At 48.5% G+C, this 15,609-nt stretch overlaps 1 protein-coding gene across 2 annotated transcripts in view; it reads left to right on the top strand.

Annotated features, from left to right (window-relative positions):
* The window catches only part of LOC121284840 (obscurin-like protein 1), a 106,307-nt gene that overhangs the window by 45,533 nt on the left and 45,165 nt on the right, over window positions 1-15,609 (top strand). Inside the window, exons 13-17 of one of the 2 annotated variants that reach the window (XM_041200628.1) lie at window positions 1,226-1,501; window positions 3,414-3,689; window positions 7,571-7,846; window positions 9,604-9,879; window positions 10,952-11,227. In XM_041200628.1, the coding sequence (XP_041056562.1) occupies window positions 1,226-1,501; window positions 3,414-3,689; window positions 7,571-7,846; window positions 9,604-9,879; window positions 10,952-11,227 (1,380 nt within the window). The remainder of the gene's footprint in view (window positions 1-1,225; window positions 1,502-3,413; window positions 3,690-7,570; window positions 7,847-9,603; window positions 9,880-10,951; window positions 11,228-15,609) is intronic. The other variant, XM_041200629.1, reaches the window with a different exon arrangement.

Below are 15,609 nucleotides of genomic sequence, written 5' to 3'. Positions count from 1 at the left end.
CCCAGGGCAACTCCTTCCCGACTGTATACCACTGTGCCGCCACCTCTGCTGGGTCTGGTGAGACCGGACATACCCAGGGATGGTGATGGTGGTGTCTGGGACATTATCTGAAAGGTATGACTCCGTGAGGATGACTATGTCAGGCTGATGCTTGACTAGTCTGTGGGACAGCTCTCCCAATTTTGGCACTAACCCCCCAGATGTTAGTAAGGAGGACTTTGCAGGTCCCGACAGGGCTGAGATTGCTGATGTCATTTCCGGTGCCTAGGTCAATGCCGGGTGGTCCGTCCGGTTCCATTCCTTTTCTGTGACTTTGTAGCAGTTTGTTACAACTTGGCTTGCTAGACCATTTCAGAGGGCATTTAAGAGTCAGCCACATTGCTATGGGTCTGGAGTCACATGTAGGCCAGACCAGGTAAGATTTCCTTCCCTAAAGGCCATTTGTGAACCAGGTGGGTTTTTACAACAATTGACATTGGCTTCAGGGTCATCATGAGTAGGACTTTTAATTTCAGGTTTTTATTGAATTCAAATTCCACCATCTGCTGTGGCTGATTCGAACCCAGGTCCCCAGAGCATTACCCTGGGTCTCAGGATTACTAGTCTGGCAACAATACCATTACACCATCATTTCCCCTCTCCTTATCAACAATCCTGCCATCCCAAGAATCAGTCTGTTGAACTTTCGCTGCACTCCCTCTATGGCAAGTATAACCTTTCATAGGTAAAGAGACCAAAACTGCTCACAATACTCCAGGTGTGGTCTCACCAAGGCCCTGTACAGCTGCTCCTGTACTCAAGTCCTCTCGCAATGAAGGCCATTTGCCTTCTGAAGAGAAATATCTCTACCCAAAGAATGGTGAAAATCTGGAACCCGCTACCACAGAGAGTGATTGAGATGAATAATATTGATGCAATTAAGAGGAGGGCTGAGAAAGAAATATAATGTGATGCAAAAAGGGGAGATAAAGAGGGGTGGGAGGAGGTGTATTAACACCAGCTCAACTGTTAGGCAGAATGGCTTGTTTCTGTGTTGTAAAATCCTGTGGAATTGATTGTAAAGACTCTTTGTCACCTGTCCGAATAGCTCCTCATGTGGATTAGCATCAAATATTCTTTGATCATACGTCATGGGATGGTTTTAGTACATTCAAGGTGCTATATGAATGCAAGTTGTTGTTGTTGAGCTGCCATTAAACCAATGACTCCCTGGTTCTATCTGCAGAGCCGCCGGTTAAGATAATCCGACGGGCTGACCAGCCGGCAGAGCACAAGTACTCGGCCTCCGAGGACATTGCGCTCGAGTGTGAGCTGTCTCGGTTGGATGGTGTTGCCAAATGGTACAAGGATGGGGAAAAGCTGGTGGAAAACGAGAGGATATCCATCGGGAGGAAGGGAACGTTCCGGTCACTGCGGATACTGGACGCTCGGACAACAGACTCGGGGGAGTACCTCTGTGATGTCCAGGGTGACAGCGTTGTATTCAGAGTCTGTGTGGAAGGTAACGTACCTCGGTCTCAGCCCCCTCACTGAAACTCTCCCCGGACACTCTCCCCGTCATTGGGAGGGGACATGTGGGGTCTCTAAAATCCCCTGCTAGCTGAGGCTGCAAGTAGTTCAGCCCCTGTGACACTGAGCTATACCGCGCAGAGATCAACTCCAGGGTCAGTACCTGTCACTGATGGGACAGGAGGAACTCTCTGGTGTGTGTGCCTGAGTGACTGACGTACTCTTCATCCTTGCAAACCACCGTCCCATCTCCAACCCCCCCTTTCCTCTCCAAAATCCTTGAACATGTTGTCACCTCCCAGATTCATGTCCAAATTTTTCAGAACTCTGTCTCAGTCTGTCCTATTGGGTTTCAGTTCCTGTCTAGTATTGAAACCACCATCAAAGTCACAAATATCATCCCCACTTATTTTTCTTGGCCTGTTTGCAGCCTCCGACACGGTTTGACCTCACCATCCTCCTCCCAACACCTCTCCACTGTCAACCAGGTGGGTGAACTGCACCTCTGGTTTCACTCCTATCTACTTCATCATAACCAGAGAAAGGCTGACAATCTCTTGTCTTCCCACTCCCGCACTGTTAGATCTGGTTTACCCCAAGGAGGCCTCAATCCCTTCCTATTTCTGATCTGCATGCGCCCCCCCCACCTCCCCCACAGATGATACCCAATTAAACCTCACCACCTCCAGTCTCATTGATTTGTCAGCCTGCTTAATCAGCATCCAGTATGGGAATGTGCAGATATTCCCTCCAATGAAATATTGAGAATAAAAAAGCTGTAGATTTCAGGCCCCATCGCTAATTGTATTCTCTACCCACTGACTCCTTCCCCGTCCCTGGCAACTGTCCTACGTTAAACCAGACCATTCTCAATCTCGTGGTCCTGTTTGGCTCTCAGTTGAACTTCCAATCCCTTATATTTTCCATCTCGACAACCAAAGACTTCGGCTTCTGTTACTTCACCTGCCTCCACTCCTGCTTCAGCCCGCCTGTTACTGAAACCTTCATCCATGCCTGTAACACCTAAACATGTGACTATTCCAACATTCTCCTGGCTGGCCTCTCATCTCCCATGCTCCACAAACTTCAACTTGACCAAACCCCTGCTGCCTGTATCCTAACCTGCACCATGTCCTCTTCACCCGTCACTCCATATCCTCATTGGCCTCCGATGAAGCAACACCTTAATTTTAAAATTCTCACCCTTGCTTTCATAACCCACTGTGCCATTGTCCCTCCCTATCTCTGTAACCTCCTCCAGCCCCACAACACTCTGAGATCTCTGTGCTGATCTGGTTCTGGTCACTTGCTCATCCCTGATGTTAATCTCTCCACCATTGGTGGCCAGCCCTGGACCCTAAGCTCGGGAATTCTCTCCCTGAACCTCTCCGCCTCTCTCTCCTCCTTTAAAATACTTCTCAAAACCTGTCTGTTTGACCAGCTATCTTATTGGTCACGAATGAAGCCATTAGGGAATTCAAGATAAACTTCTTTACCCAGACCCGGAGAGTGGTTGAGAATGTGGAACTCAGCGCCACAGGGAGAGGTTGAGATGAATAGTATAGATGGGTTTAAGGGGAATCTGGATAAACACATGACGAGGAAAGGAATCAAAGGTGGTGTAGATCGGGCGAGTGGAAGGGAGATTGGAAGGGGTTTGTTTGGACCATGAATAACAGAACAGACCTGTTGGGCAGAATGGCCATTTTCTGTCTTGTGAAACTTTGTGGAGTTCTATGTAAAGTGATTGGTTGTCTGTCCTAATACTGCCACATGTGGCTCAGTGTCAATTTTTAATTGGTCACATGTCTTGGTCAGTTTTGGTGCGTTAAAGGAGCTATATGAACGCAAGTTGTTGTTGTTGAGCTGCCATTAAACCAATGACTCCCTGGTTCTATCTGCAGAGCCGCCGGTTAAGATAATCCGACGGGCTGACCAGCCGGCAGAGCACAAGTACTCAGCCTCCGAGGACATTGCGCTCGAGTGTGAGCTGTCTCGGTTGGATGGTGTTGCCAAATGGTACAAGGATGGGGAAAAGCTGGTGGAAAACGAGAGGATATCCATCGGGAGGAAGGGAACGTTCCGGTCACTGCGGATACTGGACGCTCGGACAACAGACTCGGGGGAGTACCTCTGTGATGTCCAGGGTGACAGCGTTGTATTCAGAGTCTGTGTGGAAGGTAACGTACCTCAGTCTCAGCCCCCTCACTGAAACTCTCCCCGGACACTCTCCCTGTCGTTGGGAGGGGACACGTGGGGGTCTCTAAAATCCCCTGCTGGCTGAGGCTGTAAGTAGTTCAACCCCTGTGACACTGAGCTATACCGCGCAGAGATCAACTCCAGGGTCAGTACCTGTCACCGATGGGACAGGAGGAACTCTCTGGTGTGTGTGCCTGAGTGACTGACGTACTCTTCATCCTTGCAAACCACCATCCCATCTCCAACCCCCACTTTCCTCTCCAAAACCCTTGAACATGTTGTCACTTCCCCAATCCAAGTCCAAATTTCCCAGAACTCTATGTCTGTATTCCTCTAGTTAGGATTCTGCCCTTTCACAGTACAGAAACAGCTCTTAGCAAAGTGACAAATGACATGCTCTGTGACTGTGACAAAGATAACCTTTCTCTTCTCATCCTCTTGACTTCGCTGACTACATCCTCCTCCTCCAGTGCCTCTCTGATGTTTGGGACTGCTTCCAGCTGGTTTAACTCTTACTTTCTTAATCATAGGCAGAGAATCACTTCCCATATCCATGCCTTCTCTTGCTCCTCCCACATGGTTGCCTCTGGCATTTGCCAAGCATCTAACCTCAGCCCCTCCTATTTCCCATCTTCGTATTTTCCCTTGGCACAGGATCGGTAAACATAGCATCTGTTTCTATATCTAATGCCAATGATATCCAGCTCCACCTCACCAGCATCTCTTGCCACCCGTTCACTGTCTCTTTGTTATCAGGCTGCTTCTCCATAAGCCTGGACTGGATAAGCAGGAAAATTCCCCAAATTAAATATTGGGAAGAAAATGCGATTCATTTTAGTCTCCATCCCAAATTTAATTCCCTAGCCACCGAATCCATCCCTCTCTCTGGCACATGTCTGAAATTGAACCAGACATTTTTCAATCATGGGGTCCTGTTTGGCCCTCTGCTGAGCTTTGAATCCTTTATCATCTCTATCACCGAGACTACCAACCTCAACCTCCTTAACACCACCCATCTCCATTCCTGCCTCGACCCATCTGCTACTGAAACCGTTCTCTGTGCTTTTTTCACCTCTACACTTGACTATTCCAATGTTCTCCTGGCCGGACTTCCGATTTAAATATTATACTGCCTGTATCCTAATTCGCACCGTATCCTGTTAACCCAACATCCTCTGTGATTACTGGCCTACATTGGCTTCCTGTCCAGCAACACATTGATCTTCAAATTCTCACCCATCTTTCAAATCCCTCCCTGTCCTCCCCCTCCCTATCTCTGTATTCTTCTTCAACCCCGCAGCTCTCTGAGATATTGTAACTCCTCCAATTTCCATCGCTGCATCATTGGCGGTTGTGACTTCAGCTGTCATACGAACATACAAACTAGGAGCAGGAGTAGGCCACTCGGCCCCTCGAGCCTGCTCCGCCATTCAATAAGATCATGGCTGATCTGGTTGTAATCTCTCACCTACCCCCAATAGTCTTTCACCCCCTTGTTAATCAAGAACCTATCCTGCTCTGCCTTAAAACTATTCAATGACTCTGCTTCCATCGCCTTTTGAGGAAGAGAGTTCCAAAGACTCACAACCCCTGAGAGAAAAAAATTCTCCTAATCTCTGTCTTAAATGAGTGACCCCTTATTTTTAAACCGTGAGCCCTGGTTCTAGATTCTCCCACAAGAGGAAACATCCTCTCCACATCCACCCTGTCAAGACCCCTCAGGATCTTAAAGGTTTCAATCAAGTCACCTCTTACTCTTCTAAACTCCACCAGATACAAGCCTAACCTGTCCAACCTTTCCCCATAAGACAACCCGCCCATTCCTGGTATTAGTCGAGTAAACCTTCTCTGAACTGCCTCTAATGTATTTACATCTTTCCTTAAATAAGGTGACCAGTACTGTACACAATACTCCAGATGTGGTCTAACCAATGCCCTGTACAACTGAAGCATAAGCTCCCTACTTTTGTAATCAATTCTCCTCACAATAGACAATAACATAGTATTAGTTTTCCTAATTACTTTCAGTACCTGCATACTAACCTTTTGTGACTTGTGCATTAGGACCCCCAGATCCCTCTGAATCTCAGAGCTCTGCAATCTCTCACCATTTAGGTAATGTGCTTCTTTTTTATTCTTCCTGCCAAAATGGACAATTTCACATTTGCCCACATTATACTCCAGTTGCCTGGTCCTTGCCCACTCACTTACCCTTTGTAGCCTCCTTACATCTTCTTTGCAATTTACTTTCCTGTCTATCTTTGTATCATCAGCAAATTTAACAACCATTCTTTCAGTCCCTTCATCCAAGTCATTTATAGAAATTGCGAAAAGTTGAGGCTCCAGCACTGATCCATGTGGCACACCACATCCCAACAACCAGATCCTGCTCTCTCTTGCCTGTTGCCAGCCAATCTTCTATCCACACCAATATATAACCCCCTACACCATGAACTTTTACTTTCCGCTATAACCTTTGATGTGGCACCTTATCAAATGCCTCCTGGAAATCTAAGTACAAGTCTGGGCCCTTAGAATCTGGAGCTCCCTCCCTAAACCTCACCGTCTCTCTGCCTTTCCTTTAAGACACACCTTAAAATCTACCTCTTTGATGAGCTATCTTTTTGGTCACCGATGAAGCCAATAAAGAATCCAGGTGAAACTTGTTTCCCAAAGATTGATGAGAAGCTGGAACACAGTTCCAAACGGAGCGAATGATTTGAGTAGCACAGACACATTTAGGGGGAACATGTGACATAGAAAAGAAGGATGGGGGAAAGGTGAGAGAGAGAGCAGCAAAGGTTTACCCTGATTCCTGGGATGGCAGGACTGACATATGAGGAGAGATTGAGTCGGTTAGGATTATGTTCGGTTAGGAGTTCAGAAAAATGAGGGGAGATTTCATAGAAACCTATAAAATTCTAACAGGACTAGACAGGGTAGATGCAGGAAGGATGTTCCCGATGGTGGGGGAGTCCAGAACCAGAGGTCACAGTCTGAGGATATGGGGACTGAGATGAGGAGAAATTTCTTCATCCAGAGAGCAGTGAGCCTGTGGAATTCGCGACCACAGAAAGTAGAGTGAGGCCAAAATATTGTATGTTTTCAAGAAGGAGTTAGGTACAGCTCTTGGGGCGAAAGGGATAAATGGATATGGGGAGAAAGCGGGAGCAGGCTATTGAGTTGGATGATCAGCCATGATCATAATGAATGACAGAGCAGGCTCGAAGGGCTGAATGGCCTACTCCTGCTCCTAGTTTCTATGAGAGGAAGAGGGGTGGGAGTTGGTTGCTGTGATACATTAATGCCAACACATTCCAGATAGGAAGTGGCCTGTTTCTGTGTTGTAAAATATAATGGAATTGTATGTAAAGCTTTTGGTCCCCTGTCTGAATATCTCCACATGTGACTCAGTGTCAATTTGTGTTTGGTTGGGACACTGTTACTTTTTAATTAATTCATTGGAATCTGGCTAGGCCAGTATTTATTGCCCATCCCTAATTGCCTTTGTTTAGAGGGCATTTAAGAGTCAACTGTGGGTTGGGTCTGGAGTCACGTGTAGGCCAGACCAGGTAAGGACGGCAGATTTCCTTCTCTAAAGGGACATTAGTGAACCAGATGGGTTTTTATAAAAATTGGCAATGGTTTCATGATCATTAGACTTTTAATTTCAGATGTTTTTTTAATTCAAATTTCACCATCGGCTGAGGTGGGATTTGAACCCAGAGCATTGTCCTGGGTCTCTGGAATATTAGTCCAATGACAATACCATTATGCCACCAAACGATAAAGGTGCAATGTAAATGCAAGTTGTTGTTGTTGAGCTGCCATTAAACCAATGACTCCCTGATTCTATCTGCAGAGCCGCCAGTTAAGATAATCCGACAGGCTGACCAGCCGGCAGAGCACAAGTACTCGGCCTCCGAGGACATTGCGCTCGAGTGTGAGCTGTCTCGCTTGGATGGTGTTGCCAAATGGTACAAGGATGGGGAAAAGCTGGTGGAAAACGAGAGGATATCCATCGGGAGGGAGGGAACGTTCCGATCACTGCGGATACTGGACGTTCGGACAACAGACTCGGGGGAGTACCTCTGTGATGTCCAGGGTGACAGCGTTGTATTCAGAGTCTGTGTGGAAGGTAACGTACCTCGGTCTCAGCCCCCTCACTGAAACTCTCCCCGGACACTCTCCCTGTCGTTGGGAGGGGACACGTGGGGGGTCTCTAAAATCCCCTGCTAGCTGAGGCTGTAAGTAGTTCAGCCCCTGTGACACTGAGCTATACCGTGCAGAGATCAACTCCAGGGTCAGTACCTGTCACTGATGGGACAGGAGGAACTCTCTGGTGTCCCTGAGCGACTAACGTACTCTTCATCCTTGCAAACCACCGTCCTATCTCCAACACCCCCATTTCCTCTCCAAAACCCTTGAACGTATTCTCACCTCCCCAATCAATGTCCAAATTTCCCAGAACTCTATGTCTGTATTCCTCCAATTAGGATTCTGCCCTTTCACAGTACAGAAATAGCTCTTAGCAAAGTGACAAGTGACATCTGCAGTTACTGTGCCAAAGGTAAACTTTCCCTCCTTGTCCTCTTCGGTCTGTCTGCAGCCTCTGACACGGTTTAACTGCACCATCCTCCTCCCAACACCTCTCCACTGTCGTCCAGCTGGGTGGGGCTACTCTCACCTGCTTCCGTTCTTATCGATCTCATTGTAGTCAGAGAATCACTTACAATGGTTTCGCTTCCTGCTCCCTCACCGTTACACCTGGTTTTCCCCAAGGATCTGTCCTTGCACCACCCCCCCCCAACTATTTCTCATCCACATGCTGCCCCTCAGCGACATCATCTGAAAACACAGTGTTAGTTTTCACATGTACACTACCGACACCCAGCTCTCCCTCACCAGCAGCTCTTTCTTCCCCTGCAGCCTCACTGATTTGTCAGACTGCCCAGCATTCAGTACTGGGTGAGCAGAACTTCCCTCCAATTCATTATTAGGAAGTAAAAACCCACAGATTTCGGTCCCCACCACTAAATCCATTCTCTAGGCACTGGCTCCATCCCTCTCTCTGGCAACTGTCCGAGATCGAACCAGACCACTCTCATTCTTGATCTCTTATCCTCTCCATCATCAAGACTATCGATTTCCACCTTTGCGTCACTGCCCGTTTCCAAACCTGCCTCAGCTGTGTGTCCTTAAACTTCCCTTTGCACATCCAAACCCGACTATTCAAATATTCCCCTGGCCAGCTCCCCTCATCATCCACCCTCCATCAACTCAGCCTCATCCAAAACCCTGCTGTCTCTACCCTAACTCGCACCAAGTCCCATGCACCCATCACCCCTGTGCTCACTGAGCTACACTGGTTGCCAGTCCAACAACCCCCCACTGATTTAAAATTCCCATTCCTGTTTTCATGTTTGCATTGCCCCACTTCCCCCCTATCTCTGTCATCTCCTCCAGCCCCATAACCCTCTGGGATCCCTGTGCTCCTCGAACTCTGGCCTCTTGACCATTCCTGTTGCCCTTTGCCCCAGAAATTGATGACGGTCCATTGGCTGTCTTCACCCTAAGTTCTGAAATCACTCCCTAAAATTTCCCATCTCTCCGCCTCTTTCTCCACTTTTAAAGCGCTCCTTTAAACCTACCACTTTGACCAGCTGTCTCATTGGTCCAATAGGCAGCTTCTGCAGTGTAACTTCTATACAATTTGACATAAAGCTTCTAATTGCTGGTCCTCATGTCTCCACATGTGGTTCAATGTCACTTTTTGTTCGACTGTTCTTCTATAAAAGTCTTGGAAGGGTTTTACTATGGTAAAGGTGCTATATGAATGCAAGTTGTTGTTGTTGAGCTGCCATTAAACCAATGACTCCCTGGTTCTATCTGCAGAGCTGCCGGTTAAGATAATCCGACAGGCTGACCAGCCGGCAGAGCACAAGTACTCGGCCTCCGAGGACATTGCGCTTGAGTGTGAGCTGTCTCGCTTGGATGGTGTTGCCAAATGGTACAAGGATGGGGAAAAGCTGGTGGAAAACGAGAGGATATCCATCGGGAGGGAGGGAACGTTCCGGTCACTGCGGATACTGGACGCTCGGACAACAGACTCGGGGGAGTACCTCTGTGATGTCCAGGGTGACGGCGTTGTATTCAGAGTCTGTGTGGAAGGTAACGTACCTCGGTCTCAGCCCCCTCACTGAAACTCTCCCCGGACACTCTCCCCGTCGTTGGGAGGGGACACGTGGGGGTCTCTAAAATCCCCTGCTAGCTGAGGCTGTAAGTAGTTCAGCCCCTGTGACACTGAGCTATACCGCGCAGAGATCAACTCCAGGGTCAGTACCTGTCACTGATGGGACAGGAGGAACCCTCTGGGGTCCCTGAGTGACTGACGTACTCTTCTTCCTTGCATACCACCGTCCCATCTCCAACCCCCACTTTCCTCTCCAAAATCCTTGAACATGTTGCCACCTCCCCAATCCAAGTCCAAATTGCCCAGAACTCCGCATTTGAATCCCTCCAATCAGAATACTGCCTCTCCCACGGTACAGAAACAGTTCTTATCAAAGTCACAACATATGAACAGGGAGCAGGAGTAGGCCATTCAGCCCCTCAGGCGTGCTCTGTATTTAAAATGAGTGACATCCTATGTGCCGGTGACCTCGTCCCTCTTGACCTGTCTGCAGCCTCTGACACGGTTTGACCTCACCATCCTCCTCCCAACACCTCTTCATTGTTCATTGTCGTCCAGCTGGGTGGGACTGCTCTCACCTGCTTTCATTCTTATCGATCTCGTCGTAGCCAGAGAATCACTTACAATGGTTTCTCTTACTGCTCCCTCACCATTACCCCTAGTGTTTCCACTAGGATCTGTCCTTGTCTGCCTCCTATTTCCAATCTACATGCTGTGCCTCGGAGACATCACCCAAAACCAGTATATCAATTTCCGCATGTACACTGATGGACCCCAGATCTTTCTCACCAGCAGCTCTCCCAAGCCTTTCTGAGCTTTACAACACTTGTTAAAACCTACCCCTTTGGCCAAGCATTAGGTTACCTGTCCTAGTTTCTCCATATGTGACTCGGTGTCAAAATCTTTTTGGTAACACTCTTGAACCACTCCAGTATGTTGTTGTTGTTGTCTAGCTGTATAGATCTGGCATAGGTGCTGGGACTCTCTGATATCCCGAGTGAGTAACACCCCCAAATTCCTTGCTGACTAACTGTACAGGTTTCCTTGCAGACCCTCCAGTGACCATCGTTGGAAGCTCCCAGATCTCAGGAGACCGCAGCTTCACAGAGTCTGAGACCATCGCCATGACCTGTGAACTGTCCCGTCCAGATGTGCAGGTTCAATGGTACAGGGATGGTACGGAGCTGCTGCCCGCCGACAGGATCAGGATCGATTCGCGGGGTCTGACGCGGGAGCTGATGATCTTCGATTCGGAGCCGGGTGATTCCGGCCACTATGTATGCGACGCGGGCTCTGACAAACTGACCTTTAAAGTAACCGTCACAGGTATCAGTGAATGTGGCACAACGACGGCTCATCTCGAATATCTCGGCTGCATTTCACCTCCCGCTCCTCGCGCCATCAACCTGTCTTGCCCCCAGCCTCTGGGGGTATTGTAGAAAAGCCATGAGGAAGTGCTGCTTTACCGTGGCGGGGGGGTGGTGGTGGTGGGGGGGGGGGGGGGTCCTTGCCATTCCAGTCATGCCCTCATCTGGTGTTCACAGACATGTCCCTCACCCTCTCTGGCCCGGAGCCCTCGCTGTAATGTCTCCCCTCCTCCTGGGCAGAGATGAGATTGCTCATGACAAGTCAGAGAGTGAGTCTTGTACTCCCCTGGATCGCATGGCCCCCACTTCATACGGGGCAGTGCCACAGTCCGACAATGCCACTGACAGAACAGCTTCATTTCCAATCAAGTCATTAAAGGTGTTAGGGCAGGATGAAAGCAGGGTTATTAAAGCCTATAGTATCCTAGGCTTTATTAATAGGAGCACTGAGTACAAGAGCAGGGAGGTTATGCTGAACTTGTGCGGGACATGAGTAAAACACAGCTGGAGCACCGCTTACACTTCTGGGCGCCACATTTTAGGAAGGATGTGAAGGCATTGGGGAGAGAGTGTACAGAGGAGATTTACAAGAACGATTCCTGGGGTGAGAAACTTTGTTCATGGAGATAGATTGGAGAGGCCGGGACTGTTTTCCTTGAAGAAGAGAAGGTTGAGAGGAGATTTGATAGAGGTGTTCAAAATAATAAGGGGTCTGGACAGAGTGAATAGAGAGAAACTGTTCCCACTCATGAAAGGATCGAGAACCAGAGGCACAGATTTAAAGTAATTGGTAAAAGAAGATGCGAAAAAAACTTTTTCATGCACCGAGTGGTTTGGGTCTGGATTGCGTTGCCTGAGAGTGTGGTGGAGGTAGGTTCAATTGAGGCTTTCAAAAGAGAATTAGATGATTATTTTAAAGGGTTACAGGGAGAAGGTGGGAGAGTGGCACTAGGTGAATTGCTCATTCGGAGAGCCGGTGCTGACACGATGGGCTGAATGGCCTCCTTCAGTGCTGTAACAATTCTGTGATTCTGTGATTCAATCTCACAGGAAACCATGAGACCATAAGACGTAGGAGCAGAAGTAGGCCATTTGGCCCATCAAGTCTGCTCCAACATTCAATGAGATCATGGCTGATTTGATAATCCTCAACTCCACTTTCCTGCCTTTTCCCCATAACCCTTGATTCCCTTACTGATTAAAAACCTGTCTATCTCAGCCTTGAATATACTTAACAACCCAGCCTCTACAGCCCCCTGCAGTAAAGAATTCCACAGATTCACTACCCTCTGAGAGAAGAAATTCCTCCTCATCTCTGTTTTAAATGGGTGCCCCCTTACTCTGAGATTATGCCCTCTGGTCCTAGACTGTCCCACAAGGGGAAACAACCTCTCAGCATCTACCCTGTCAAGCCCCCTAAGAATCTTATATGTTTCAATAAGGTTACCTCTCATTCTTCTAAACTCCAATGAGTACAGGCCCAACCTACTCAATCCCTCCTCATAAGAAAATTCCTCCATACCCAGGATCAACCTAGTGAACTTTCCCTGGACTGCCTCCAATGCCAGTATATCTTTCCTTAGATAAGGGGACCAAAACTGTTCACAGTATTCTAGGTGTGGTCTAACTGGTGCCTTGTATAGTTTTAGCAAGACTTCCCTATTTTTATATTCCATTCCCTTTGAAATAAAGGCCAACATTCCATTTACTTTCCCTATTACCTGCTGAACTTGTATGTTAGCTTTTTGGGATTCATGCACGAGGACTCCCAAATCCCTCTGTGCTGCAGCTTTCTGCAGTCTTTCTCCATTTAAATAATATTCAGCTCCTCTATTCTTCCTGCCAAAGTGCATAACCTCACATTTTCCCACATTATACTCCATCTGCCAAGTTTTTTGCCCACTCATTTAACCCATCTATATTCCTCTGTAGACTCCTGTGTCACCCTCACCACTTGCCTTCCCACCTATTTTTGTGTCATCCATAAACTTGGCGATAATAAATTCATTGAACAGTTTTTTCAGAGGAGCCCCCTGTAAGCAGGAAATAAAAGGATGACTTACACTCCTATAGTGCTTTCACTAACTCAGATATCCCAAAGCACTATCACTGTTGGAATGCAGCTATTTACACATGGCAAGGTCCATGAAACACCAACAATATAATGAACAGATAATCAACTTCTTTTGGTGCTGTTGGTTGGGGGATAAATATTGGCCCAGGACACAAGAGAGAACCCCTGCTACTTTTCTTTGGAACACTGCAATGGGATCTATTTGGTCCACACTTGAGGGCAGAGAGAGTTTGGATTTAATGTCTCATCCCAAAAGAAGGTACCTCTGACAGTGCAATAATCAATACTGACCCTTTGATAATGCAGCACTCCCTCAGTACTGACCCTCTGACAGCACAGCACTCCCTCAGTACTGACCCTCTGACAGCGCAGCACTCCCTCAGTACTGACCCTCTGACTGTGCAGCACTCCCTTAGCACTGACACCCCAACAGTGCAGCAACCCCTCGGTACTGACCCTCTGACAGCGCAGCACTCCCTTAGCAATGACACCCCAACATTGCAGCACTCCCACAGTATCGAACTACCAACAATGCAGCACTCCCTCAGTACTGACCCTCTGATAGTGCAGCGCTTCCTTAGCACTGACCCTCCCAACAGTGCAGCACTCCCTCAGTACTGACCTCCGAACAGTCCAGTGCTCCCACAGTACTGAACCCCTGACAGTGTAGCACCCCCAGAGTACTGACCCTCCGACAGTACAGAACTCAGTACTGACCCTCCAAAAGTGGAGCACTCCCTCAGTACTGACCCTCTGACAGTGCAGTTCTCCCTCAGTACTGACCCTCTGAGAGTGAAGAACTCAGTACTGACACACCAACAGTGCAGCACTCCCACAGTATTGACCCCCCAACAGTGCAGCGGTCCCAAGGATTGAACCCCTGACAGTGCAGCACCCCCAGAGTACTGACCCTCCGACAGTGGAGCACTCCTTCAGTACTGACCCCCTGACTGTGTAGAGCACTCTCATTACTGAACCTCCAGGAGTTTAGCACACCCACAGTACTGAACCTCCGACAGTGCAAGACTCCCATAGTACTGACCCTCCAACAGTGCAGCACTCAGTACTGACTCTCCAACAATGCAGCACTCCCATAGTACTGACCCTCCGACGGTGCAGAACTCAGTACTGAACCCCCAACAGTACTGCACTCCCACAGTATTGACCCCCCAACAGTACAGCGCTCCCTCAGTACTGACCCTCTGACAGGGCAGCCCTGCCTCAATATTGACCCTACAATGGTGCAGTGCTCTCTCAGTCCTCTGACAGTGCAAAGCTCCCACAAGACTGACACTCCGACAGTGCAGCTCTCTCTCAGTACTGACCCTTGACAAAGCAGCACTCCCTCAGTACTGACCCTCTAACTGTGCAGCACTACCTCAGTACTGACCCTCTGACAGTGCAGCTCTCTCTCAGTACTGACCCTTGACAAAGCAGCACTCCCTCAGTACTGACCCTCTAAATGTGCAGCACTACCTCAGTACTGACCCTCTGACAGTGTAGCACTACCTCAGTACTGATCCTCTGACAGTGCAGCACTCCCTCAGTACTGACCCTCTGACAGTGCAGCACTCCCTCAGTACTGACCCCCTGACAGTGCAGCACTCCCTCAGTACTGACCCCCTGACAGTGCAGCACTCCCTCAGTACTGACCCTCTGACAGTGTAGCACTACCTCAGTACTGACCCCCTGACAGTACAGCACTCCCTCAGTACTGAACCCCTGACAGTGCAGCACTCCCTCAGTACTGACCCTCTGACAGTGCAGCATTCCCTCGGTACTGACCCTCTGACAGTGCAACATTCCCTCAGTACTGACCCTCTGACAGTGCAGCATTCCCTCGGTACTGACCCTCTGACAGTGTAGCACTCCCTCAGTACTGACCCTCTGACAGTGCAGCACTCCCTCAGTACTGACCCTCTGACAGTGCAGCACTCCCTCAGTACCTTCCTGAGGTGTGGTGCGCACAACTGGGCCCAACATCCCAGCTGAGGCCTAACTAGTGTTTTTTAAGCTTTAACCAAACTTCCTAGCTTTCACTGTCTATGCCTCTTATTAGTGAAGCTCAAATTTACCGTCTGCTTTATTTACAGCTTTCTCAGCTTGTACATAAACCCCTTCACCCCCGGTCCCTCTGTTTCAGCATCCCCTTCAAAATTGTAACTGTCCACCAACGATCTGACACCAAAGCTTAATAATGTTTCCATCACTTGCAAGAGTGTGGTTCAGGCAAAGCATTTGAATTATTCGTCACTAACCCTGGAACA

This window comes from Carcharodon carcharias, chromosome 12 (genome assembly GCF_017639515.1).
Source record: "Carcharodon carcharias isolate sCarCar2 chromosome 12, sCarCar2.pri, whole genome shotgun sequence".
NCBI classification, from domain to species: domain Eukaryota; kingdom Metazoa; phylum Chordata; class Chondrichthyes; order Lamniformes; family Lamnidae; genus Carcharodon; species Carcharodon carcharias.
Note: the sequence above shows the minus strand (reverse complement) of the source record. Positions and strands in the feature narration are given on the sequence as shown.